Source organism: Schistocerca serialis, chromosome 2 (genome assembly GCF_023864345.2).
Source record: "Schistocerca serialis cubense isolate TAMUIC-IGC-003099 chromosome 2, iqSchSeri2.2, whole genome shotgun sequence".
Lineage (NCBI taxonomy): Eukaryota > Metazoa > Arthropoda > Insecta > Orthoptera > Acrididae > Schistocerca > Schistocerca serialis.
Genome location: NC_064639.1, coordinates 417,580,007 through 417,607,367, shown reverse-complemented (window position 1 = coordinate 417,607,367; position 27,361 = coordinate 417,580,007). Strand labels below are relative to the sequence as shown.

The window sequence follows — 27,361 nt, the reverse complement described above, 5'->3', positions numbered from 1 at the left end:
TGAAAGCACAAAAGTTACGCTAGCTGCTAATTTTTATTTGTTATACAATGAAATTTAGATTTTTTAAGGATATAATATGCACAGTGGAATAACACTGAACGATGTGCGATTCTAGTTATGTACAGCACAAAAAAAAAAGATAGCTGGTTGCCTCCCAGTTCCTTTCTCTCACACATTCGTTTAAATTTCTTTCCCTACCAATGCTACTAGGTCTTACACTCACTAGGTCAGGTATGTACCGCACCTAAAAGATCGAACCGTAATCTTGGAAGAGAGCAACTCCACATAGGACACAGGATTCTGCATGCAAGGTCACGTAAAAAAGGAAGAAGGCGTCTACATACCAGATATCCTGTACGTCATAACTCGTGAACGGAGAGAATTGAATGGGAAGATGCTCAGCTACATTTTTCCAGATTCTTTGTTGTAACTGTGCTGTGAATTGGGAACGTCAGTGCTCTGTTACACTAGCAACTCTAAGGTTTACTGCAAAATCCAGTCTTCAGACTACCCTGTCAGTTTTGCAGCCACAGTCGTTGCAACTCAGCTACAGAGAGCAGTGACACAGTGGTTCGTCAACATGTATTGTCATTCCGTTGTCCTGATGATGTTCCTATCCGGAAGTAGCTGATCACGAAATCGAATACTTCACTTTGCGTAAAATTGTGTGAAGAGGGCAGTCCTTGGTCTGGCGAGAGGGAGTAGACCTGGCTCACGGCTGCTTAGAAATTCATTGGAGGTAGTACGATAGTCTCGGGCTATTTTCCCAGGCTTGCGTTTGAACGCTTTGGACGGTCAAAGAAGCACAGCTGTTTCTCGTACATTCTAAATAACTACATGATTTGAATTATTCGCCCGAGCGGTTCTAGGCGCTTCAGTCCGGAACCGCGCGACTGCTGCAGTCGCAGATTAGAATCCTGCCTCGGGCGTGGTTGTGTGTGATGTCCTTAGGTTACTTAGGTTTACGTGGTTCTGAGTTGTAGGGGACTGATGACCTCAAATGTTAAGTCCCATAGTGCTCAGAGCCATTTGAACCATTTTTTAAAATTATTTGCCAACTGTTTGGAATACGATATTTTCTGCATTAACATTATGTTAGCGCTGTAAGCAGGGAAAGTGTCATTATTTCGTAAATGTGGCAGCAGAAGGTTCAGAAAATGGCTCTGAGCACTATGGGACTTAACTGCGACGGTCATCAGTCCCCTAGAACTTAGAACTACTTAAACCTAACTAACCTAATGACAGCACACAACACCCAGCCATCACGAGGCAGAGAAAATCCCGGACCCCGCCGGGAATCGAACCCGGGAACCCGGGCGTTGGAAGCGAGAACGCTACCGCACGACCACGAGATGCGGGCAGAAGGTTCAGACCTCAATCAGCTAATGCGTCGACATCGTGCTATACAATTCGCCCGAAACAGCAGCAAAAGCTATCTGCGAGTATTTGGGGAGAATGGAAACAAACTGAGTCTTCATTGTACCATATGCTACTGGAAAGCTCCATCGAAGGGTGTAATAGTAGTAATACAACTGGAGGTATCAACTGGACCATGTAGTAGAGGCTGTTGGAGGAATTTCGCCCAGTAGTGTTCCTTCAAGGCTTATAGCACAACGTTAAGAGACGATAAGAGACAGCTGAAATCGATTTCTAATCCCCCAGATACTCTTTCGATTTAGCAGCATCTGCACTCAGACTATGTTTCGAGGAATACTGAAATTATCCCATATGCCATCCTTCCGAGCATTCCATCAAAAACTTGACCTAAATTTTTTAAATGATAATTTTTCGAATGTACGCGTCTGTCAAAGAGCATTTGAAATACAGATAAATAATACTTTGATAAATAAACTGCAACACATTTCATTTTCATATTAACTACTCAACATATTCAATCAATGGAAAATCCTGGATGGAATGTAACAAAATTATGAGAAGGAAAGATGCTACTCACCATATAACGGAGACGCTGAGTCGCAGATAGGCGTCGCGTTTCGTCCGAAACAGCAGCAACGACTATCTCCGAGTATTCGTGGAGAATGGAAACAAACTGAGTCTTCATTGTACCATATGTTAGTGGAAAGCTACACTGAAGGGTGTAATAGTAGCAATACAATTGGAGGTATCAACTGGACCATGTAGTAGAGGCTGTTCGATGAATGTCGCCCAGTAGTGCTCCTTCAACGCTTATAGCACAACGATAAGAGAGTCTTTTTGTTGTGCCTATCTGCGACTCAGCATCTCCGTTATGTGGTGAGTACCAACTTTCCTTCTTATAATATTGCTACTCAACATATTACTAGATCACGATACAGGCGGGTCATTCGCTTAACACAATATTTTTCCAATATTTTTCAGAATTATAAACAGAGACTCTATTCCTCTAGCTCCTAGGCTCTTCATCAGGAGTCTGTTGAATGCGGCACTAATCTTCCCACTCAGATTCCCTTTCGGTATAAAATGATTCAAACGGCTCTGAACACCATGCTTAGGTCATCAGTGCTTTCGGTATAGTTAGAGACCGTGAGGGATCAGCAGTTGTGGTGAACATACGAACGCAGGAGAAGGAAACGGGAAGTGTTGAAGGGTACATATAAGGCAACCGTATTTGCTCAAATATTTGGAGCAGCAGAGAAACTACTCCTAATATCATCGTTCCAAATCAGTAAAACACCTTAATGAAGAAGGAAGAGTGATTTAATGAGCTTCGACTCTAGAGGTACATCTTAGCGTCTACCCTAAAATGCTGCACTAGCGCCGGTTGCACTCTGAGAACGAGTGTAGATAAGCGAGAAGGCAGCATCTAGCAGGTGGCTGGGTGGTGCGCCGGCCGCTACAGGATGAAGAGCTGCTCGTAAGGCACCTGCAGGGCGATGCCGGACAGGATCTGGCGCACTGCCTCGGCAATCGCCTGTGCTATCACGGGGCCCACGTCCGTTGTCACCTCCCGCCAGTTCTCGTTCAGGAACATGTTCGTGTTGTCTCCTGAAAGCCACACATACAGCGGGGTTAGAATATGCAGAAAAATCTTTCCAGACGCTTTGGGGCTATAGACATGTTTATAGAACCACACGCTCTCTGTCACACACTTTCTCTTCCTCTCTCTCTCTCTTTGTCTTTGGCTGGCACGTGCCAGAGACAAACTTAAGGGGTCAGAGAAAGATAGAGTGTATGCACGCAGATGCTTGACGTATCAGAGATCAACAAGACATATATCAGATGCGAATGTTTGTTTCTCATACAACTTCAAACGCCAAATCTACGTGTAGTAATCGCTCCTGGATATCTGGTGACGCATAAATTCCAAACTGCGTCGTTTTTTTTTTTTTTTTTTTTGATCAGTCTTCTCACTGGTTTGATGTGACCCGCCACTGGATTCTCTCCTGTGCTAACTTCTTCACCTCATAGCAGCTCTTGCAACATAAGTCCGCAATTATTTGCTGGATGTATTCCAATCTCTGTCTCCTTCCACAGTTCTTGCCCTCTACAGCTCCCTCTAGTACCGTGGAAGTTAGTCCCTGATGTCTTAATAAATGTCCTATCATTCTGTCGCTTCTCCTTGTCATTGTTTCCCACATACTCCTTTCCTCTCCAGTTCTGCGCAGAACCTCCTCATTCCTTACTCTACCAGTCCACCTAATTTTCAACATTCTTTTCTAGCACCGCATCTCAAATGCTTCGATTCTCTTCTGTTCCAGTTTTCCCACAATCCATGTTTCACTACCACACAATCTTGTACTCCAAACGCACATTGTCAGAAATTTCTTCCTTAGGTTAAGGCCTATGTTTCATACTAGCAGACTTCTCTTGGCCAGGAATGCCCTTTTTGCCACTTTAACTTCGTCGTCACCATCAATCCTGATGTTAAGTTTCTCGTTGTTCTCATTGCTACTACTTCTCATTACTTTCGTCTTTCTTCGATTTACTCTAAATCCCTCCTCTTTACTAATTAGACTGTCCATTCCATTCAGTAGATCATGTAATTCTTCTACACTTTCACTCAGTATATCAATGTCATCAGCGAACTGTATCATTGATATCCTTTCAACTTGAATTTTAATTGTGCTCCTGAACCTTTCTTTTATTTCTATCATTGTTTCCTCCTCTTAAAATGATTTTTGTAAGGAGACGTACTATTTCTAAGAGTCATTAAGGTCATATGTCTCTGAAAACCTGCATTTGTGTACAATTTAAACACAAAATGTTGGAGACAACGCACTGTAACAGACCATTATGACCAACCTATTCACAATAGACATAAATAGGTTACTGGACAACATTTATAATAATGCGTGGTTTCACGGCAAAATATACTGATAAAATCGTCTCGACCTTCCAACCGCGTCAAGCTTTTTAAAATCCACGAACTTTTGATGGACTATTTCTGAGTCATTGCCAGTTAGTGACTGTCGTGGTGTTGCTGCCGACGGCCAGAAGACAGTTATCACTTGACAATGACTGCAGAGTACTCTGTCGAAAATTTGTTGTGGATTTTAAACCATTTCGTGCGGCCGGAAATACGAGAAAATTTATTACCCTAACATTTGCGAAATAATGTACTTTAAAACATGCAGTATACACACAGACACATTGTCTAAAATAGGAGTTCCTTTCTTGTCACAAGTTCTTTTCTTATTTCTCATTGGGGTACTTGTGCGGAGTTTCAGGTAAGTGATTAAAGCACTGGGGAATGGAAGACTATGTACACATGACAAGGACACCTTGTGGACCTATCATTTTCGGTTTATTCACACTGTAGCTGTGCTATACAATATCAAAGGCCATAGTGATCATACTAACCCGAGCTTTGCCATAAGCGTAAAAACGTTGATGAGCGTGGTATAGTTATTGAACTAATGTTGTTACGAATACTCTTTGATTGTTTAGACGTAACTTCAACATTCACGTTCATCCTTTCATGTACATCCTTCCTCTCAAATTCACGAAATTAATGTAGGTTAAACATGTGACAGCAGGGTGTGTTGTTACAGAATTTGTTCTAAAGTACACAAATGATATTAGATTTGCACATAAAAACACGTTGTTGTATCGACGAAGTGAAAGAAGACTAGGAAATGTCAAACAAACAAATTGCGCAGAAAGAGAGTTTCAGTGGGCATACAACACTGATGTACTGAGATGAGTAGTTCAGCTTTTCCATTTAGTTGTCTTATATTTAAATCGCGAGGAACAGGGATAGTTTTAATCGGTTATGTCGATTTGATATCAAAACACTTATCACAAAGTAAAAGATGTTTAATCTATTTGAGTAACAGCTATATTTCACTTCCGCATCATAAAAAAGTTAGGTAGGGACATAAAAATTACACGAGAACCGTAGAAGGCAAAATAGCCTAATTCTATTGAAACGACTAAAATATGAAGCTTTTACTGTCAAGTTCTTCATTCATCCATTACCAAAAAAACAACTTGAGCGTATTTCGAAATACTATTTAGCCTGCTCTCAGAATAAATTTTCGTGTGCAGCTGGGTTTGTGGTGATGAGAAACAGTGATTGAAACTGTGTCACAGGAACTCGCAACTGGGACCCTCGCCTTTCTACGTACGGCTTCCGGTCCAGCACCCAGTTTTAATCTACCATGAAGTTTCTCATCAGCGCACAATCCGCTGCAGAGTGAAAATTCAGTCTGGGAACAATCTCCTGGGTTGTAACTAAGCAATGTCTGCGCAATATTCTTCCTTACAGAAATGGTAGTCCCGCAGTGTGTACAGGAGAATTTCTGTGAAGTTTGGAAGCTGGGAGATGAGGTACTGGCTAAAGTACAGCTGCAGGGCGGGGAGCGATTCTTGCTTGGATAGCTCAGCCGCTGCAGGTACGGTCGCTTAGCTTGTTCGGTCAGAGGGTTAGCTGCCCTCTGTAATAATAAAAATAAGAAAAACTGAATGAATGGATCATCAACGAACTTCAACGGGTGTCGTGGGATGTCCGCCCTGAACAAATGTAAGAAACAATAACGAAGATAATAAAATTTTAAAAAAAGTTGGTAAATCACTTGCTGTGAAAGGCAAGGGTCCCAGATTCGAGTCCCCGGCCGGCACACTGTTTTGATTTGGAAGTAAGTTTCGATTTTAACTGCTGATTACAATTCCACAGAGACTTTTTTCTCTCATGAAATTAACCGAAAAGCTTTCGATTCCTCATAAATAAGTGGGTCGAGAGGTCACCTTTTTTACCCTTTATAGCGGACTTCTCTGCCAAATAAGGTTTTAAATATTTGTTGTCACGAGAAATGAATTTTCAGTGTTTCCCGCCAGTCCTTTGAGTTTTGCATTCCGCCATCATATGTAAGGACATACCCACTGTATCGTGCTACTGTGAATGACTCATTTTACAAGACGGAAGGATCCAGCCCTAGAAAACCTATAAGATATGCACAACTGCCCAAGTGAAGCACTAGAATATCTAGGTTAAATGAGTGCCGTAGTACTGAACTTGAAAAACGTCTTTTGTATTGCGTGTTTTTTTAAATTATGTATTATATACTTTGTGTGTGATATCTACGCGTTTGTGTTACAAAATGAGTAAATAAATATAATAACTAGATCCTTATTTAGAATCTAAAAATGCAATGGAAGTAGCAAGCATACTTGGAATATTTAAGTTTACTATTTACTAAATGTGGGATTGACTGTTGTTGAAAGATAGTTATTCCCTCAGTCTAAAAGCGTACTAGTGATAGCGAGCCAAATAAAGCAATCTCAACTTGACCTATGAAGTTTCACGTGCTTTATGAGGGTCGCTGTTTTCCTCTCTGACTCACCCAGCAGTTTGTCACCGTTGAACAGGTTGTCGAGCTGTATGTAGGTCCGGCTGGTGTCGAAGGTGGGCGTCGCCCTGGTTGGGTTCAGGTACTCCTTCCCGTCCTCCTTCTTCACCAGCTCGTACTCGAACTTCAGCGCTAGTGGTACGTCAACTGGAAAACACAGGCTAGCCTAGTAGGGCAATTTATGTACCTCTATATTTTTGGCACCACAGGTTGAGTCTAACTTGTTGTTAGGCCAAACTTGCTATATCTCTTACCTTCTTTTCTTCTCTATATTATGTATGCCAATAAAATTGGAAATTTGTGGTAAGAACTACGGGACCAAACTGCTGAGGTCATCGATCCCTTGGCTTACACACTAATTAATTTAACCTAACTTACGCTAAAGACAACACACACACCCATGCCCGAGGGAGGACTTGAACCTCCAACGGGGGAAGCCGTGCGAACCGTGACAAGACGCCCAGACCGCTCGGCTACCCCAGGCGGCTGGCAATAAATATAATAGAAGCAGAGACAAATTAATTGCAGATGAAAACTGAAGAAAGAGCTCACATAGGTAGAATGACCAGATCTGTTAAAAATCCCTGGATGACAAAGGAAATATTAAATTTAATTGTTCAAAGGAGGAAATATAAAAATGCATCAAAAGAAATAGGGGAAATAGCATACAAACGCCTTAGAACTGAGATTGACAGAATGTGCAGAATGATTACGTAAGGAGCTGTCTATGGGAAGTTTAATGTGACTTTTGACGAAAAAGGAGACAGCTATATGAATATCAAGAGTTCAGACGGAAAGCCAGTAATAAGCAAAGAAGGTAAGGCTGAAAGGTGACGCTCTATATAAGGGCAACTAACATGAAAACGGTATGATATGTACAGAAGACGAAATAGCTGGAGATGGGAGACATGATACAGCGACTAAAATTTCACAGAGCACTGAAATATATAAGCCGAAATAAGGCCTCGGAAACAGTAAACAAGTTCAAAGAGATGTAGGCTGTGGTAGTTACACAGAGATGAAAAGAGCTGCACAAGATAGAGTAGCACTGAAAACTGTACCAAACCAGGGTTCGGGCAGAAGACCACAACTACGCCGGCCGGTGTGGCTGAGCGGTTGTAGGCGCTTTAGTCTGGAACCGCGCGACCGCTACGTTCGAATCCTGCCTCGGGCATGGATGTGTGTGATGTCCTTAGGTTAGTTAGGTTTAAGTAGTTCTAAGTTCTAGGGGACTGATGACCTCAGATGTTAAGTCCTATAGTGCTCAGAGCCATTTTTGAACCACAACTACACTCCTGGAAATTGAAATAAGAACACCGTGAATTCATTGTCCCAGGAATGGGAAACTTTATTGACACATTCCTGGGGTCAGATACATCACATGATCACTCTGACAGAACCACAGGCACATAGACACAGGCAACAGAGCATGCACAATGTCGGCACTAGTACAGTGTATATCCACCTTTCGCAGCAATGCAGGCTGCTATTCTCCCATGGAGACGATCGTAGAGATGCTGGATGTAGTCCTGTGGAACGGCTTGCCATGCCATTTCCACCTGGCGCCTCAGTTGGACCAGCGTTCGTGCTGGACGTGCAGACCGCGTCAGACGACGCTTCATCCAGTCCCAAACATGCTCAATGGGGGTCAGATCCGGAGATCTTGCTGGCCAGGGTAGTTGACTTACACCTTCTAGAGCACGTTGGGTGGCACGGGATACATGCGGACGTGCATTGTCCTGTTGGAACTGCAAGTTCCCTTGCCGGTCTAGGAATGGTAGAACGATGGGTTCGATGACGGTTTGGATGTACCGTGCACTATTCAGTGTCCCCTCGACGATCACCAGTGGTGTACGGCCAGTGTAGGAGATCGCTCCCCACACCATGATGCCGGGTGTTGGCCATGTGTGCCTCGGTCGTATGCAGTCCTGATTGTGGCGCTCACCTGCACGGCGCCAAACACGCATACGACCATCATTGGCACCAAGGCAGAAGCGACTCTCACCGCTGAAGACGACACGTCTCCATTCGTACCTCCATTCACGCCTGTCGCGACACCACTGGAGGCGGGCTGCACGATGTTGGGGCGTGAGCGGAAGACGGCCTAACGGTGTGCGGGACCGTAGCCCAGCTTCATGGAGACGGTTGCGAATGGTCCTCGCCGATACCCCAGGAGCAACAGTGTCCCTAATTTGCTGGGAAGTGGCGGTGCGGTCCCCTACGGCACTGCGTAGGATCCTACGGTCTTGGCGTGCATCCGTGCGTCGCTGCGGTCCGGTCCCAGGTCGACGGGCACGTGCACCTTCCGCCGACCACTGGCGACAACATCGATGTACTGTGGAGACCTCACGCCCCACGTGTTGAGCAATTCGGCGGTACGTCCACCCGGCCTCCCGCATGCCCACTATACGCCCTCGCTCAAAGTCCGTCAACTGCACATACGGTTCACGTCCACGCTGTCGCGGCATGCTACCAGTGTTAAAGACTGCGATGGAGCTCCGTATGCCACGGCAAACTGGCTGACACTGACGGCGGCGGTGCAAAAATGCTGCGCAGCTAGCGCCATTCGACGGCCAACACCGCGGTTCCTGGTGTGTCCGCTGTGCCGTGCGTGTGATCATTGCTTGTACAGCCCTCTCGCAGTGTCCGGAGCAAGTATGGTGGGTCTGACACACCGGTGTCAATGTGTTCTTTTTTCCATTTCCAGGAGTGTACAACAACAGAAACACTGGACATACATCTCCACAAACATTTACCGATAAATGTCAAGGGTAAATATCAGTACTTCATTTGTTATGTCCACCTGAATATAAGACCTTTTATTCTCTTCAATATTGATACACAAAATAGCGGCTTAATCTCGCAGAACAATGGTTATGTTAATTCTCTCTTTCTCTATGAGAAAAAAAGTCAACGAGTAAAGGGTGTGCAATAGCAGAGATCTAAATTACTCGTGTTTTGTCTTAGATGGAGTAGGCAGACACTGCTAGACCATAGAGGTAATTAAAATGATATACTTTAAATATTTTTTTAATTCAGGCTCTACACTCTATGATTTGTGTGTAAGAGCTGGAAAGCTTCCTTTCAACATAATCTGATCAGTAAGTGGCAAAAGTTTTCCTTCCAAAGAGGTTAATGTCGAGAGCATTCCATAGCATTCTCTGGGTTCAGCGATAACTCTACTACTCCACTGTACAATCAGGGTACAAAAGAGCATAATTTGCTTAGCTGTAGAGCGTCCCTTGAAACTAATCTCTGAATTTATAGATCGTAGATCTTGTCCGTCGAAAACGCTGACTTGTTTCTCTGTTGCTGGCTTCAATGGTTGTTACACTGCGAGTTTCAGTAACGTGGATCTGTTTTGAAACTCAACTCTTCATGCATTTGTGACATCTATGTACTGCCGTTCCATGTTTCTTACTAAACAGAGTAGATGACAGCAACTCAAGACTCATGTCTGCCGAAAGGGCACTTGAAGCAGCAACCAGTGACTAGCTGAATTCCTTGTTAGGTTAGAATCATGTGAAAATACATACTTTTCCGTAGTAACTTGTGCTGTCCCTTCGAACAGAGCACGACGTTCTCTTCCTCCATGTTTAAAACGACGAATTATGCTGTAGCTCAATTTCTTTTCACAGGCCTGCACAAAAGTAATTGTTACTTCTATTACGTGTTACGTAGTGTGAACGGTTCGTCCTCTCAGTCATATTCGACCGCTTGTCTCATAAAATTCTTTTAAAATTTTCTGTAATTTGTGCCAAAATATTGACTGAAGCCAGATATTTCATTTACAGTGTTCATTTCTTCTCGAAAACAATTAAGTTACTCTTTGTCATTGTTGATTTTTGAATGATATTTTTCACTGCAGAAATTCTCCTCTAGTTACACTAGGCAACACTGAAAAAGTAATTGGGATGAAATAAATGTTTGTTGACTGTGTCGGTCACATTGATAACGAAAACGACAATGAAATACGCGAATTAGATCTCTTTCCACGTTAAAGGGGGTGCATTTAATTACACTTTCTTAGGATTCATTGTCAATCCCTTCCCATATAGGCTTCGAAATCCCGTTCATGGTAGAAAGAGTGATGAAGTTTGTCGCCCGTGCTCGAAGCAACACGGCGAAGGGGAAAAGGAAGCGAGGAGCTGAGCATGTTTCATTTCAGCGTAGTTTCTATCTGTTACAATCTGTGTTCCGTTCCTGCGTTGGAAGAGGGTATTACTGTAGTGTAGCTAGTGCGTGGGGTCATTGTAATTACTGTGATTCATTGCGCTTTGCAAATGCGTAATCGGTGTTGACATTTTGCTACATTCGCGGACAGGCTACACTGATATCTTAAGGAGGTCGTAACGTCATATATTAGGAAGGAGTACAGACTGTCCTTTGGCTGTGACATCAGGGGCCAGTACAAACCGTGGGCTCCTCATGTATGCTTCATATCTTGTGTTTAGAGTCTTCATTCGCAATGGAATCGTAAAAGATCTTCCACGGGACTTCTATACCCGTGATCCGGCGAGAACCATCAAACCATGGGAGTGATTGTTATTTTGTATGACAATTCCTTTAACACATGGCATTTCCAATAAGAGAAAGTCTTTCTTGGCGCATCCAACATGTCGTTGGCCACGTGACCAGTCCTCCACGGAGACTGCCTGTTCCTGCCTCACTTGACAGTGGCAGTGACAAGGGCGGTAGTGAAATTAGTGCTGCACCGTCATCTTCAAAACCCAATTCTTCGGAAATCCTGATAATAATGAGTATACAGAGATTCGCAAAATAACACACTAGGAACTTAATGACCTAGTGAGAGATATGGAATTGCCTAAAGGTAAAGCTGAACTGTTGGCGTTGAGACTACAACAGTGGAACCGTCTTGATAAAGTGGTAAATGTGACAGCGTTCCGCAATCGCCGTATGGCATTCCATCCACTTTTAGAAAGCGAAAATAACTCGGTATTTTGTTGAGATTAACAGCGAGTAATGGCAGCTATGGAAAATTTCCAGGGATCTGAAAGCTACAGGCGTATTACTTGGGCTACAACACGGCTACCAAACTGTGTTGCTTCCTGGGACTCTGGGATAGCAGTGTCAAAGCTCTTCATTACAAAAATAAAAAAGGGAGATTGACCTAAACGTCAACCATTTGAACCACTGATCTTGTCGAATAAGAAAACTCGTAATTCTGCATGCTCTTCATACAAAATTCGGCCAAACGAAAAACTTTGTTAAGGCCACGGATAAAACGGGGAAGCATTTCTCTATTTGAACGATCAATTTCCACTCCTTAGTGAGGCGAAAATAAAATAGGGGATATTCGAGGAACCAAACATATGCAGACTGTACAGAGATCAGCATTTCAACACCCCGTGTCGGGTGATCAAAAGTTAACTCGGGATACCGTCGTTCAAGTGCCAACAAACTCTCTACGAAATAAGAGAGCAGAAAACTTTAACGATATTGTGGCAAATCTTCTGCACTGCTACAGCAGATTGGGGTTGCAACATGTTCTTAAAGTTACAATTCCTAGATTCTCACTTGGACTTCTTTCCTGACAACTGTGGTGCTGTTAGCAACGAGCACGGAAAACGCTTCCACCAGCAAATTTCGGAGGAGGAAATGAGACACCAGGAAAATGGAATGTCTCAGTGTTAGCCAATTACTGCTGGACACTAATCAGGGAATCACCAGCAGAAAACTACAAACGCCAGGCAAAGCGGTTAAGTCTTCAGTGCCCCTCCTCTGAGAGACAACATCAAGGTCTATACATGTATCAACTTAAACCTATAGTTATCATAACTTCAAAACGAGAACTAATCTTACACTTTCATTGACGTGTACGTCATCAGCACATCCTAAAGCATAGAGATTATCTGTTTTTATGCCAGTTACAGAAAAAAGTAAAGTTTTGTTACCTCGTTTTATCATTATCTTAATCTGGTTGCTGGAAACTCTAAATTTTGCTCTTTTGTCATGAACAAATCATTGTAAAGATTTTTGAAAGTCATCTGAAACTGAAAAAGCTATAACATATTAGCTGTTACTGAAGTTCTTTGTGCAGTTAATTATCGTTCATGGCAACGAAAACAGTATCATAAGGAATATTTGACGTCGCTGTAAGATTTTTTGTTATATTTTTCTGACATACATAGCCACATATCAAATTATTGTCCAGTTAGAAAAACGTAACTAATTTCATGATTATTCTCCAGCTATAGACCTGGCAATCAATGTTTCACCACGATGTCTTTTCTGTAAGACTTATTTTTGTATGGAGCATAAATGTTGATACATAATCATCTCTTTCTTGTCCAGGTACAAAATTCGTCGATGAAACTTGTGTCCTCTTTAGAGGGACCAAGTGATTTCTTATTGATATCTACGGAAGGGAATTGCCTTGGAGTGTAATGTGTGTTAACATTCAGAAACGTAACTGAGTGATATCTAAATGAACTTCCTGTGAATTAGTTGGTATATTTCATAGAATACATAAAAAAACATGTAATTATTGAAATTACTAATGTGAGTATGATTAGATTCAAAATAATATGCTATTATTAATCGAGGATTTTAGTTAACAAGCCAGCAGAGAGCATAAATAAATTTCAGAAACAGCTATTACGAGTTTCACTTAAATACGTGACGTGGTTCAAAGTCGCAAAGTACTTACGGAGAGTAATGTTGGCGGGGCCACTGCCTTTCAGGGGCAGCACGAGAATCTTGCCGTCCACCTGGTAGTCGGCTAGAACTTGCAGCCGCGGCAGGAAGAAGTCCCACTCGAACTTCTTGCCTTTTGAGTCAAATCTACGACAAAGGTTACATTCCTATACTGCCATGCATGTTAAACTGGATCAGTGGAGATATAAAAGAATTCTATTGCGTTAATGGCATTGAATAAGATCACTCGCGGGAAAGTAAAAGTGCTTTAACTTCAGTTCTGACGCTCTGTGCTCTCCATGAATTTCTGCAAAGCTGCATCTACTTACACAGGAAATTTAACTATTGGTATGCTTTGTAATAAATAAACGGCTTACAGTTACTTTGCCCTAATATTTCATAGTGAATCAGTAGGGAGGCAGAGCTGAGAATATATGAAAAAACTTATTGACTCCTATTGTGTAGAAGTCCATAAAAACGTTAGCGATGTTAGTCCCAGATGAAACAACAGTGTAGTGGGTTAACAAACTGAATTTTCTTATAGGTAGAAACTATTTAACATTTTATAATATTTCCTAGACGTAAAGTACATTACTCCAATTATTTTGTGAAGACCGCCGCATCTGTAGAAGTCTACATCCCTTTCGTAAACCCAATTTACTCCAAGAACTTTGTTCTTGTCTTCCAGTCTTGTTGTTCTCTCTTGGTTTATGTACACATTGCACTTTTTCGTCTTCCCTTGTAGTTTACCCTTATTTATCTCGGATTTCAAACGTTTTACGTTGGCGAATGCTTTTCCCAGGTCGACAGATTCTCCCCTTTGCTACAGCCAAACTGATCGTCATATAAAAATTTGCTAATTTTTTTTCTGTCAACTTACGCTACCTAGGTGTCGAGCGTCATCTTGCTCTCAAGTAGGACGAGTAATATTAACCCCTGTCACGTTCTCGAAATGCCTCAGCAGCGCAAGTGAACCGTATGGCATCAAAATATGCCCTCTGGGAGGATTGTCCGTCACTGTGGTGTGGGTGAACCACATCGAAAGCAATTTTGGTACCACCGGGATAACGCAGACGCCAAATGTGCACATGTGCTTGGACTACTCGACAGCCGCTCCGGCAGTGAGGTTAGCCATGTTATCCAAACCCACCTATGTCCGGAAAATATGTTACTGAAAGACTTCATGGTTAGGACGATCGTTGCACAGGAGGAAATAGAAGGTCGTCACTGTACCTGCGGGACCTCCACACTTCGGCTGGACCAGACGTACTGTCACACTTCTACGGTGCATATGCTTGCGGAGCTGCATCGCACCGTGCTTTCGTTAACTCAAGAGGTGTACTTGAGCAAGCCGGTAGAGATCGCGAGCGTGCTAAACGAGACTGCTGCTCCACAGGTGTTTAACGCAATGCACAACTTGCAAAGTTCGCTCGGACGTTTTGACATTTCAGATAGTGATTTATGATCAGGTCCTTTAAAGGGAGATAGAATAATTTGTGCATTCGCTCGACTGTACGGGATACACATGACAGCATGCAAACGGTGTTTTGGAGTGTCTAAACCGTCCCTTGAAGGCAGTTACATTCCACCACACAATTGATTCGTGGATTGATGCTCTCCCAACTGTGAAGTTGCGATTGTGCAGTGCAAAGAATGCCTGCAGGTGTCCCAACAGAGCAAGTCTGTGGCGAATGTCTGCGTCTAACAGGAGGTTTCTCAACCAAACCGCGGCTCACCACGGTACAGTCAAGATATCCTTGCGGGTCTCCAGAATCAAAGGGAGGTTCTGCCACTGAATGGAACTAACGGCACGCGAAATAGACTCTCTCTCTATCCTACGCTCCCGGTCCTAACGAATCCTACTCCCACTGAACTATTTTCTCCTGTTGTTGACGTCACCTTATATTCATCCCTTGACAGTTCCTTATCTGGTTTGCAATTCAGCTGACCGCCGTTTCGTCCTCTGCCAATGACGTCATTGCTTTCAGTATGGAGGGCGGGAGGTCTGCACGCCTCTCTCCCGGCCGTTGTCAGTTTTCTTGCCCTGGAGCCGCTACTACTCGGACCAATAGCCCCGCACGTGGTCACACAAGGCTGAGTGCTCATTTTTCCACGCCTCCAGTCAAGGAAGTATCCTCGGCAATACAGGGAATCGAACACGGATCCACCACATGGCAGTCTATCGTGCTGACCCCTCACCCATGGAGACGGACTAGCAACTGTAGGTTCTTAATAAACGCCACACTTCAAAAACAATCATGATATAGGCTCTAAGATCGAGCTTTATCCTGGTCTACCCCCTTAAACGCTCTAAACATAGTTCACCTTACGTTAATTTTAGATCGTTCATTGTTTGTTTGTCTATGAAACTTTTGCTGCGTTTGTAAATAAACTCGCTTTGTTTTCAGAGCAAATTTATAACCTAGTTGTTCATACACAGTAAGTCCTTCCTATTCCTCACAACTTTGCTGGGTACATACCTATCTGTACAATATCCTCGTACTTCGTCTATTATGGTCCAAAAATTTTAGTCCCAGAGATGGATATTTATTACTCAGGTTATCCAAATCGTTGCATTTACTAAGACATACATCCCAATGTTCCTTCACATTCCTACTGACGCCCGTAGTCTGTGATCCTGGGGGCCTCATGACCACTGGTTCGGTACTCTACGTTAACTAAGTCTGATATTTGAGGCGTGACGCGCTGCCCTCTGAGAGTCCAGAGCGGGGCGCACTTACACAGAGGATCGGAACTCGATGTCGGTGATGCCGTGCAGGCGCACGTTGCGCAGCGTGATGTTGAGGCCGCGGTCCGCCACGCTCACCTCGCTGATCACCAGCGGCTCCATGCTGGGCACCCGGTACTTGGGGTCTCCTGCAACAGCACGAGTAACAGGTGTGCAGCGGGGACGGGCTTCAATTACAACCACTATGCCTTCGTATACACACGTTTTACGGGGGCGTGCTGAAAAGTAATGCTTCCGAATGTTTTTGAATGGAAACTCTTAAACCTTTTTGAATAACAGAAACGTTATTGACATTCTGCACTTTTATTATTGAAACTATATATTTATTCCTCAACATAGTCACCCTGGCGACGAACACATTTCTCCTTACGCGAGACCACTTTATTTATACAGTCGCTGTAGAATGTTTGTTGACGGGGCCACAGCCGCACCTCTGCTTGCACCGCTTCATCATTTTCAAACTGAAGTTCTCGAACGTGTTCTTTGGCTTTTGGAAACAGATGAAAACCAGATGGTGCCAAGTCGTGAGGGTGACCGATGACAGTGAGCCCAAGGTGCTCGATTACTGAAGACGTCGCAGCGCTCGTGTATGGTCTGACATTGTCATGCTGAAGAAGAGGGTGATCTGTGTGTGGACAAAATCTTCGAATTCGAAACTCGATTCCATCAAGCTGTTCCACACTCAACGAGATAGTTACGTTACAAATCGCCATGTTACACGTTTCCAGGCATGACTTTGCAGCACGCCCTCGTATACGAACGATGAAAAGATAATCTTTTGTCAGTGCGGCGCTTAGCTGCTTGCTGTGGAATTTTGTTTTTATGTTGGTACATTTTACGCAGTAACGTAAGTCATATTTAAACGCGATTTGGGTAATACCGTTGTCTGCAGGTTTTTCTGAGTTAGCCATGTTCCGTGTGTTCTCAAATAGATAAACTGTGAACTGCGTAGTCTCCAAACTTTCGTTCTTGACGATTGTGGCAGCGGAATTTCATTGAAAGTTTTCGAATATTTACAAAACATTGATGGCTGGCAATATTGGCAAGTTATCGCACCTCTGTCGGAATTGGTCCAGGTGAACGACTTCCCGAAACAGCAACCACAGTTGGTTCAAATGGTTCAAATGGTTCTGACCACTATGCGACTTAACTTCTGACGTCATTAGTCGCCTAGAACTTAGAACTAATTAAACCTAACTAACCTAAGGACATCACACCCATCCATGCCCGAGGCAGGATTCGAACCTGCGACCGTAGCGGTCACGCAGTTCCAGACTGAAGCCCCTAGAACTGCACGGCACCACAGATGGAAAACATCGAGGAAGTGTAGAGTGTGGTGTTAGGGTATGTACTGCTGGAGTATTCTATTTGTACCTAGTGCAATTGGCTTATCAGTAAACAGAATGTATCGTGTTTTCCAATAAATTATAAGAACGCTATCTGCAAGGTGACTGTCATGTAGTTTAATGCAGGCAAAAGAGATTGCGCAAATAAGTGTCTCCTCGTGTTCAGATCTTATTAAAACAAATTAAAATTTTTTGTATAATATTGCTATGGAGAGAGTGATACATCCACAACTTCTAGACATAAATGAAACTGCAGTCTAAGTAGTCGGAAGAAGCCAGTAACCCTGCACGTCTTTGTGAGCAACGGAAGAAAAGAGTACTTGAGAAGAAGCCCTGAGGCCTCGTATCCATAAATTCATTAATGGAATTTACCGGCACACAAAGGTTCTTCAGCAATGAAATCTGAAGCATGAATTGTTAGAATATCAAACTCGTTTCTCAAACGTGGGATCTGCTGACATGGGTCTAATTCCCATGTATGACAGCATTCGTGACTGCAAGCTATGAGAGCCTTCGTCAAGAATAATGGTTCACATACTGAAAATAGTTATTGGAAGAAAAGATGGACTAAAGGAGTGTAGCTGAAGTGAATCTACGATGAGTAATATGTGCATTTTGAACAAAAAATCCCAGACGAGAAAGTCTCGAAGAGCTGGAGATATTATACATGATAATTAAAAAAATCACTATATTCTGTTAGTTCTGAAATGCAGCGTTGCCTACTTTTTGGAATTGTTTCGATGTTAAGGGCATTTTGCATCTTGGAGGTGCCAGCGATGCTGGTGTCCTCGTTCCGTGAAATTGCACGTCTCGTAATGAATCTGACTATTAAGAATAAAATACGTTCGCAAGGATGTTTAATGTTGTAATGTAATAACCTTGGAGGTACATATAATACGGGGAGATTGCGCTACACACATAGGCTTTAAACTGTTTTAAAGCCGCGCCGCCATGTTAGACGCCCCAGAACATTGTAAGAGTTTTGCTTACGATTGATTCTTGTTATACCGTGTGTAGTGTGCACGCAGGAGTTAAATGGAAAATATTACAGTGCTTTCGTGAATAACACAGTGTCAGGATGGTATTTTCAGACTTTTTTCTAATGTTGAATGAATATTTGAAACAATAATACGACTCATTTCGTCTCGTTCATGTAACACACTTTTTGTCGTATGTTTCGAATAACCACCACAAGTTTGTGATGTGAAACGCTGCTATAGTAATACAACTTTTTCCTTAATATGTTCTGAGGAAACTGGTATTAGGTCTACGCACTCCTCCCGAAAATACAGATTATACTTTCCTATGTTTGGTCGATTGCCAATCTTTCCTTCTCATACCGTTACCGAAAGAGCTTCTCGGCTTGAAATAATAGGAAATATGAAGTCAAATGACAATTTTTATTAAGAAAACTTTCAAGGTGAGCAACATAATTCTGTAGTATCAGAATACTTCCTCCATTTTCTGGATACAAGTAAGTTATGTACAAAAAGATATATATAATTTTTTTTATTCTCCCGACAAAAGTGAGATTTGGCAGTCAGAACGTGTGACTTCTTAACTAGGAAACTACCTCATTTGTCTTGATAGGGGTGTGTCGTAATCCTACATTTATATTCTGGAAAAAAATCCTTGATTATGAGTTAATTACACTGATGAACGAAATCATTATCATCACCTGCTGGACTAAACATTGGTCCGACTTGGGAACACAACATAGCAGAAATTTTTGGTGACATGGATTCGCCAAGTCTGGTAGGTTTTTGAAGGTCCGTGCCACAACGTCAGATTTGTGCTATAGTGACTTGGGAAGCACGGTCATAAACTAACGTTGATGTCTTGGCCACAAAACTCGTCTTACCTGAACCAGAAGGAACACGTCTACGATACAGTCGAAGTTCTGTTCTTGCGACACAAACCCGCTACTGCTGATTACTTCCTGATGAGACCAGAATAGCGATGCCTTTGGTACAAATGCCAGTGGGCAGGCACATGACCGTTTAGTACGTTTAGTGATTTGATTTTTGGGCTCTGTAAGTTCATACACAGGTATTATTTTACTTGTGCAGTGGCATGGTCCAGTACTCTAAACTCGCTAATGTTGGTTAATTCCCCACATTCTTCTAAGCAGAGCACAGGTCACGTAACTCCCATAAATTAAGTGTCGTTCGTCGTGAAGCTTATAACGTTACAAGCCATGGGTTTTATACGTATAAATCGATCAGGGCTGCACTGTACCCGCCAGGGTAGCCGAGATCGCTAATGCGCTGCTTCCTGGACTCGGATAGGCCCGTCGGCCCCGAATCGAATCCCTCTGGAGGATTAACGCCAAAGCCCGGTATTCCAGCCAGCCTGGATGTGGTTGTTAGGTGGTTTTCCACATCCCGCTAGGTGAATACCGGGCTGATCCTCACGTTCCGCTTCACTTGCACGACTCACAGACATTTGAACACGTTCGCACTATTTCATGGCTTACACTAGACACAGACAGCTGGGGTACGCTACTTACATCCCGGGGGGTTTGGGGTGGCAGCAGGAAGGGCATCCGGTCACCCTCTGCAACTAACACTGCCAAATCCGTAATGACACGGCCGATCCCGCGTTAAAAAGCGAGACAATGGCCGAAAGGAAGAAAGCAAAGGCTGGGATGAGCAACATGTAGCTGACGAGTGAGGCCGCAGAGCAAAGTGAGCGAGGTGTATGCCGGAAAACAGGATGGGACAGCCGACCCACGAAAGGCTGTGCAGCCGTGTCCGGAAGATTCCGAGTCGTTAAATAAACTGCATTGCTGAAAGCTAGCTTGCAGCATGCTAACACGGCGAGGTTCTGAGTGTATGCAACTCTGAATTGTATACTCAGAAAAAGAATAAAAGAAATCGCAACAGAATAACGATCCCAATTAATTTATTACTACCGATGCATTACACAGAACATTGTCGAAGATTATATAACTTTTTTATTTATAAGAAATATTCATTACGACAATGTGTCACAAACAAATGACACTCCATGTGAAGAAAAGTGAAGACATCTCCAGAAAGAACCTACATGACACATTGCTACACCAAAAGAGGAATGTATAAACACAAATATTGCATTGCAATGCTTGTGGGCAAAACAGAAAGTCCGCAAGAGTAACACAACCAATGTCCTCTGCGTAAATAATTTGTATTATTGTTCTTTATTTAGGTATTAGTATGAAATTCTAGTACTGTTGTGAGTGTGTCATTTCAGTAAAGCAGTAACATAGGATATGTAAATTGTGAACTTCACTAGGTTCCAACAGTTCCGATTCAAAGTGTAAAATACTTTTCCAAAAGACATAATTTCAGCTATATAAAAAATTAATGTCTCATACTGCGTTGCAGATGTAATGTAAAAATATATCTTATTTGGTTAGTATAAAGTATGTTCAAAAATTGTAAATAAATTGGAATGATGGTACAGAAGTTAAGAGCTAACATGACTCGAGTAGTGATCACAAGACCAAGTCGAGGAGGGAGAGAACAGAGGTGTTCTTTTGTCGCTGTCCTTGGTTGGGGCCAGAAATGAGCGCCTAACAGCCGCTGGTGTGCTTTTGTTAACGTGGTAGGAATTTGGAACTTATTCACCTCAGTAAAAACAGTTTGCGTGTGTGGAGATGCACGTTATTCGTCATGAGTTAGCCTGAAAAACTGTATTGATCTTTGTATGTTACTCTGTAACTGAATAGACTGTGTGAACTAGATAAATGTTGGATCAACATGGGAATAAATCGGGCTCGTCTGCTGCTAAGCACTATGTTCAACTCGAATGATTCCCCTTTCGTCTCAGCTCCGTTTGTATTCTCTTCTTGCCACGTCAAGTGCTCGCGTTGCCAGCAAGGGGGAGTGGTCATAATATAATGGCTCGTCTGTGTACGTCAGTAATGGCGCAAAAAATGTTACAAATATTGTAGATGAAATGTCTCACCTTTTAGGATGGATGGTATCGCCTCTCGACCATTCTTCAGTGAACATTCATTCAGGCCAGGATCGTTGATTTTGCAAGGCTTGATGTAGCTCGCTGGAATAGGAAAAATTTTTATCGTTTATTCGTGTAGAAATGGCAGACGTTACAAACAGAAATAGATACGATGGAATTACCTTAATAATTAACAACTGAACTCTACAATTCAGTGCGCATGTAAAACCAACAGCTGAAATACTACGGGAATCAGAACTCTGTCGTTCCTGTGGGCGAGCGGGAAGCTGGGAATTTGGGCCTGAAGCGAAGCGCGTCCAGATGGCGGTGGAGGTTGAGGCAACTGTTCTAGAGAAGCAGAACATCCTGATCCGAAACACATTTTCAAATCTCGCCGCTGCATTTCCGCTTTGACCTGCGCGGCTGGAAGCCGTTATTTCCTTTTTATCTCTTTTCCATCCCGTCCCTACCCCCGTACTCCCCACCCCTCTCCCCAATTATACATGTAATCGTACACAAGATCGCTTGCGAAAAGCATATTGAAGTTAATTAACGTGTGCACTAATACCACTTGTCCGTTCGTTCGTTGTATTCTACTAATGTTATAAGACAATCATCGGTATTCTACAGTGTGTACAGGCCCGTGCACAACAGTCCACGCTATCAATATTTTCCAAAAATCTGCCAGTCAAAATGCGATTTTTCCGAGGCTCATATGCAGGAGTTCTTTTGATTACGGAGATAAAGGGTCAAGAGTTTTGGATAGCCCTTGGCCAAGTGACCATTTGTATAGCTATCAGAAGAAAACGGCCGAGCCTTCTGTAGCTACCCTACAGCACAGCATCAAAATTTAAACATTACATGTTTCCTGTAGCCCAGACAAATTGAGCAAATCGGTTGGTTCTCTTGCGGTAGGTGTGGTCCGTGGTGGACCTTAGGCGGCTTATAAATGCGCCATTTGTTCATGAGCGGCTACTGAGGAAACCTCGAAAAACCATGAATTTTGGCTATCAAAAATACCAATTATTGTGATGATGATCACTTCTATAACTGCTATTCAAGGCAGATTTTTTACCATATGTTCTTAAGGTTAAATTCTCGGGGAACCAAGAAACTTTTTTCGATATCACCAACCGTTACCGAGGTCCAGAGGTTGAGGGTTACCGTACTTATGCTCGTAAAACACGCAAGTAACATACGGTCTGTTTAACTGACGTAGCGAATACATGGCAAAGGTACTAGGGTCATCGCAAGGGATCTAAGGCCACTTTTCACCAATAAAACTTTACGACGCGCTCCCTCTGTACAATGGTCACATTACTTCTATACAGATAAATCCAAAATTGTGCTATGGTGACAGAAATCGGCTAAAAAGTATCTTAAAATGTCTGCCACAAATTATGTAATACTGGAGAGACTGTAAGTTCATCAAAATATTTCTAACAAAGTTTTTACCCCTTTCAGATATAAATCATAAGCAAAGCATTTCCGATGACATGCGTTCGATGAGTAAAGTATACAAAAAATGGTTCAAATGGCTCTGAGAACTATGCGACTTAACTTCTGAGGTCATCAGTCGCCTAGAACTTAGAACTAATTAAACCTAACTAACCTAAGGACATCACACACATCCATGCCCGAGGCAGGATTCGAACCTGCGACCGTGGCGGTCTCTCGGTTCCAGACTGTAGCGCCTGGAACCGCACGGCCACTACGTAAAGTATACAGAAAAAATGAAAAAGTAAACGGTTTTATATTAATCTTACATTATGCGTACTTGTTTGTTGTTTACATGTGTCAAAGTATGTACAGTTAATGTGTCGAAGTACATAAATAAAGCGTCGAAACTTAAATGACTTACAGAATTGGTTTTATGTAAGTTGTACACCTTGCTTTAACAGGGAAAAGAGGGAAACCAACGAAACAATGCACCTGTTAGCACAAAAAAGTCAAATATGATCCTCTTTAAAAAAACTCTGACGTAGGTGGGGAACCAGCTGCACCAATCCACATTCCGCCTTCCCCAACAAATATTTTGGCATGTGAACATATTCGCACATTTTTGTGCACAAAAAGAATAGCACAGAGACAGTGACGGTGGAACAGAGAGGAGACAGTGCTAGTGGAGAGAAAGAACGAAGAGACATTGATGGTCAGTGAGAGAAACTGTCAATAAAAGAGAAAGAGAGGTGGATGGAGATAGAAGCAGTGGAAGGAAAAGAGAAAATAGACGGTTTTAATGAAAAATGCAGAGACTGTACATACGCCTGTGGGTCTCCAAGACCAGCGAACTTTAACACGTAGGTACAGAAGAGGGCGAATGTTTGACTGAAATTTTAAACACTTGGGCATAGAAAAAAAAAACTAGTTAGATCCCCCAAGATCCAACCTAGATATGGTGGAGACAGTGGCAGTGGGAAAGTAAGTCAGAAGGAGAGAGTTTAAGTAGAGGAGACAGTGGCAGTGGGATACGACGTAAATCAGTGAGAGAAAATAAGAGACTGTGGGAGAGAGATATAAAATCTAAGAAAAAAAAAGACTCACCATGAAGGAATTGTCCGAATGGAATGGAAATTATTAGATGTGAGGTACGTGTACAGCAAACAAATGATTACAATTTTATAAAAACTGAACGATTTATTCAAGAGAAAGAGCTTCACAAACTGAGCAAGTCAGTAACGTGCTGGTATTTATGCACGCAGGCACTCGGCTTGGCATTGTACTTACAATTAGGGCCAAATCGAGTAACTGCCTGCAAATGGCCAGAGGTGGACCAAAGTGTTGTTAGCTTGCTCTTTCTCTTGAATTAATCATCCAGTTTTTCTGAAATTTTTATCATTAGCTTGTCTGTACATGTATTTGGTTGGTGCATAAGTTCGTAGGTTTTTTGTTTTACATGTTGGCATTCCGGTTTCAAGGGGCTAATTTATCGATTGTCATGTTTTACCAGTAGTCCACGGCTGCTATCTGAGTTTACATACTGTCACTTTGTCATCTGGACGTAGTGAACGATGCTGTGGATGGCAGGAAGTGGAGCACCAAGTGGAGAAATCGAAACATTTCCGACACATTCATCTGTTTGAGATCAGTAGAGGGATGACAGCAACGATCAGAAACATTTTCGTCATGTACGGGGATAACACCACTTGACAGAGCACAGCAAGAAAACGGTTCTCTCGTAATAAGAAGAATTATTTTGACAGTACTGACTTTCCACGTTCGGGAAGACTTCCGGGGCTTGATGAAGGTCGTTTAAACGCATTCATCCACAATGACCGACGTCAGTGTGTTCGAAAAATTCCAGATGTGAAAAACTGTGATCATCGTGGAACTTTTCTATTCAATGGAGAAGGCTCAAAAATCGGGTGTACAGGTACGCCCTTTTCTAAGCTAAAATCACAAAAGTCAGCGGGCGCCATATGCGTGCCTCTGCTTTCACGTTATCAATTGGCTCGAGAACAACACGGTCCAATCCTATCCTGTAACGTTACTGGTGATAAGAAATGGTGTCTTCATGCCAACATAAGGAAAATAAACGAATGGTTGAGCCCAAATAAAGCAGCCCCGTACAAAGACCTGCCCGCATCCATAAGAGATAATTTTATGCCTCTAGCGTATCTGTGAAGGTGTCGAGTAATACGAATCGCTTCTACAAGGTGTAATCATCATTGATGACATTTATTCTCAACAACTGAAACGTATTGCAGACGCAGTCCAAGAACAACAAGAAAGAGTGCGTGAAGTGATTCTACTCCACTAGCTTCCTACTAGAGTGACAAGAAACGCTATACAGGTTGTTGAGTCATTCCGCACTCGCTTTATTCACGTGATCTTGCGCCTTCAGATTTTCATCCTTTCCGCTCTGTCGAACAGCCTTCAAGGAATTTCCTTTCCGGATTAATATGCACTCCTTCGAATTAAATTATGATTTTTCAGATGTATAAAATATTCCGGGATGCCTCCCAAGGGGGGATACAACTCGTCCGCAAATGAGGACATTGTGTTCAAGTGGGTGCAGTATAATTCGAAAGCTCAAAGTATTTTATGTGATTTTTATTTCATCAAAATACATAAACTACACAAAGCTTACTCAATAATTATATACATAAACTATGGCTTTACCCTTGTGAAGAATTATTATCAAAGAAACATATTTTTTTCTATCCAGACATAAGTGAATGTTACATTTTACACAATAAAATTTGGTATTGCCTTTGCAACCCGGTTTCTTGCACCAGTCAAACGATTTTTTGCCACTGACCACTGGAACATGCTCAACGTTGTCCAAACTACCGTCAGCTTCGGGACGAGCTTCCACGTTGACCCGTTCTGAAGTACTTGGCCTCTCACTAGAGGGACACCCCTTTATCCTGGCAGCTGGCTTATCTATTCTTGTCAGTACTTTGCCCACATTTGGCCTAAAGTGAAGCAAATCAAGTGCCTTATTTTTAGGAACACCTAAATCTGATGCGTTTTCTTGTAATCAGTCCATGCATTTACGCATGCAATATCAATTGCAAGAACAAACATGGCTGTCAAAAATCGTGGTGTGTGCCGGAGGGCACTTTACGTGCCACTGTCATTACCTCCCTTTCCTGTTCCAGTCGCGTATGGTTCGCGGGAAGAACGACTGCCGGAAAGCCTCCGTGTGCGCTCGAATCTCTCTAATTTTACATTCGTGATCTCCTCGGGAGGTATAAGAAGGAGTAAGCAATATATTCGATACCTCATCCAGAAACGCACCCTCTCGAAATCTGGACAGCAAGCTACACCGCGATGCAGAGCGCCTCTCTTGCAGAGTCTGCCACTTGAGTTTACTAAACACCTCCGTAACGCTATCATGCTTACCAAATGACCCTGTGACGAAACGCGCCGCTCTTCTTTGGATCTTCTCTATCTCCTCTGTCAACCCGACCTGGTACGGATCCCACACTGATGAGCAATACTCAAGTATAGGTCGAACGAGTGTTTTGTAAGCCACCTCCTTTGTTGATGGACTACATTTTCTAAGGACTCTCCCAATGAATCTCAACCTGGCACCCGCCTTACCAACAATTAATTTTATATGATCATTCCACTTCAAATCGTTCCGTACGCATATTCCCAGATATTTTAGAGAAGTAACTGCTACCATTTTTCTGCTATCATATAATCATACGATAAAGGATCCTTCTTTCTATGTATTCGCAATACATTACATTTGTCTATGTTAAGGGTCAGTTGCCACTCCTTGCACCAAGTGCGTATCCGCTGCAGATCTTCCTGCATTTCGCTGCAATTTTCTAATGCTGCAACTTCTCTATATACTACAGCATCATCCGCGAAAAGCCGCATGGAACTTCCGACACTATCTACTAGGTCATTTATATATATTGTGAAAAGCAATGGTCCCATAACACTCCCCCGTGGCACGCCAGAGGTTACTTTCACTTCTGTAGACGTCTCTCCATTGAGAACAACATGCTGTGTTCTGTTTGCTAAAAACTCTTCAACCCAGCCACACAGCTGGTCTGATAATCCGTAGGCTCTTACTTTGTTTATTAGGCGACAGTGCGGAACTGTATCGAACGCCTTCCGGAAGTCAAGGAAAAAGGCATCTACCTGGAAGCCTGTATCTAATATTTTCTGGGTCTCATGAACAAATAAAGGGAGTTGGGTCTCACACGATCGCTGTTTTCGGAATCTGTGTTGATTCCTACAGAGTAGATCATGGGTTTCTAGAAATGACATGATACGCGAGCAAAAAACACGTTCTAAAATTCTACAACAGATCGATGTCAGAGATATAGGTCTATAGTTTTGCGCATCTGCTCGACGACCCCTCTTGAAAACTGGAACTACCTCTGCTCTTTTCCAATCATCTGGAACCTTCCGTTCCT

At 42.7% G+C, this 27,361-nt stretch overlaps 1 protein-coding gene across 1 annotated transcript in view; it reads right to left on the bottom strand.

The window, feature by feature from the left end:
• Nucleotides 1–2,679: 2,679 nt before the first annotated feature.
• Nucleotides 2,680–27,361, bottom strand: part of LOC126457267 (circadian clock-controlled protein daywake-like) — a 43,520-nt gene continuing 18,838 nt past the window's right edge. Inside the window, exons 2-6 of the mRNA XM_050093431.1 lie at nt 21,492–21,584; nt 16,187–16,322; nt 13,459–13,592; nt 6,783–6,935; nt 2,680–2,985 (exon numbers count right to left, since the gene is read on the bottom strand). Of these exons, the coding sequence (XP_049949388.1) occupies nt 2,834–2,985; nt 6,783–6,935; nt 13,459–13,592; nt 16,187–16,322; nt 21,492–21,584 (668 nt within the window). The 3' untranslated portion in view covers nt 2,680–2,833. The remainder of the gene's footprint in view (nt 2,986–6,782; nt 6,936–13,458; nt 13,593–16,186; nt 16,323–21,491; nt 21,585–27,361) is intronic.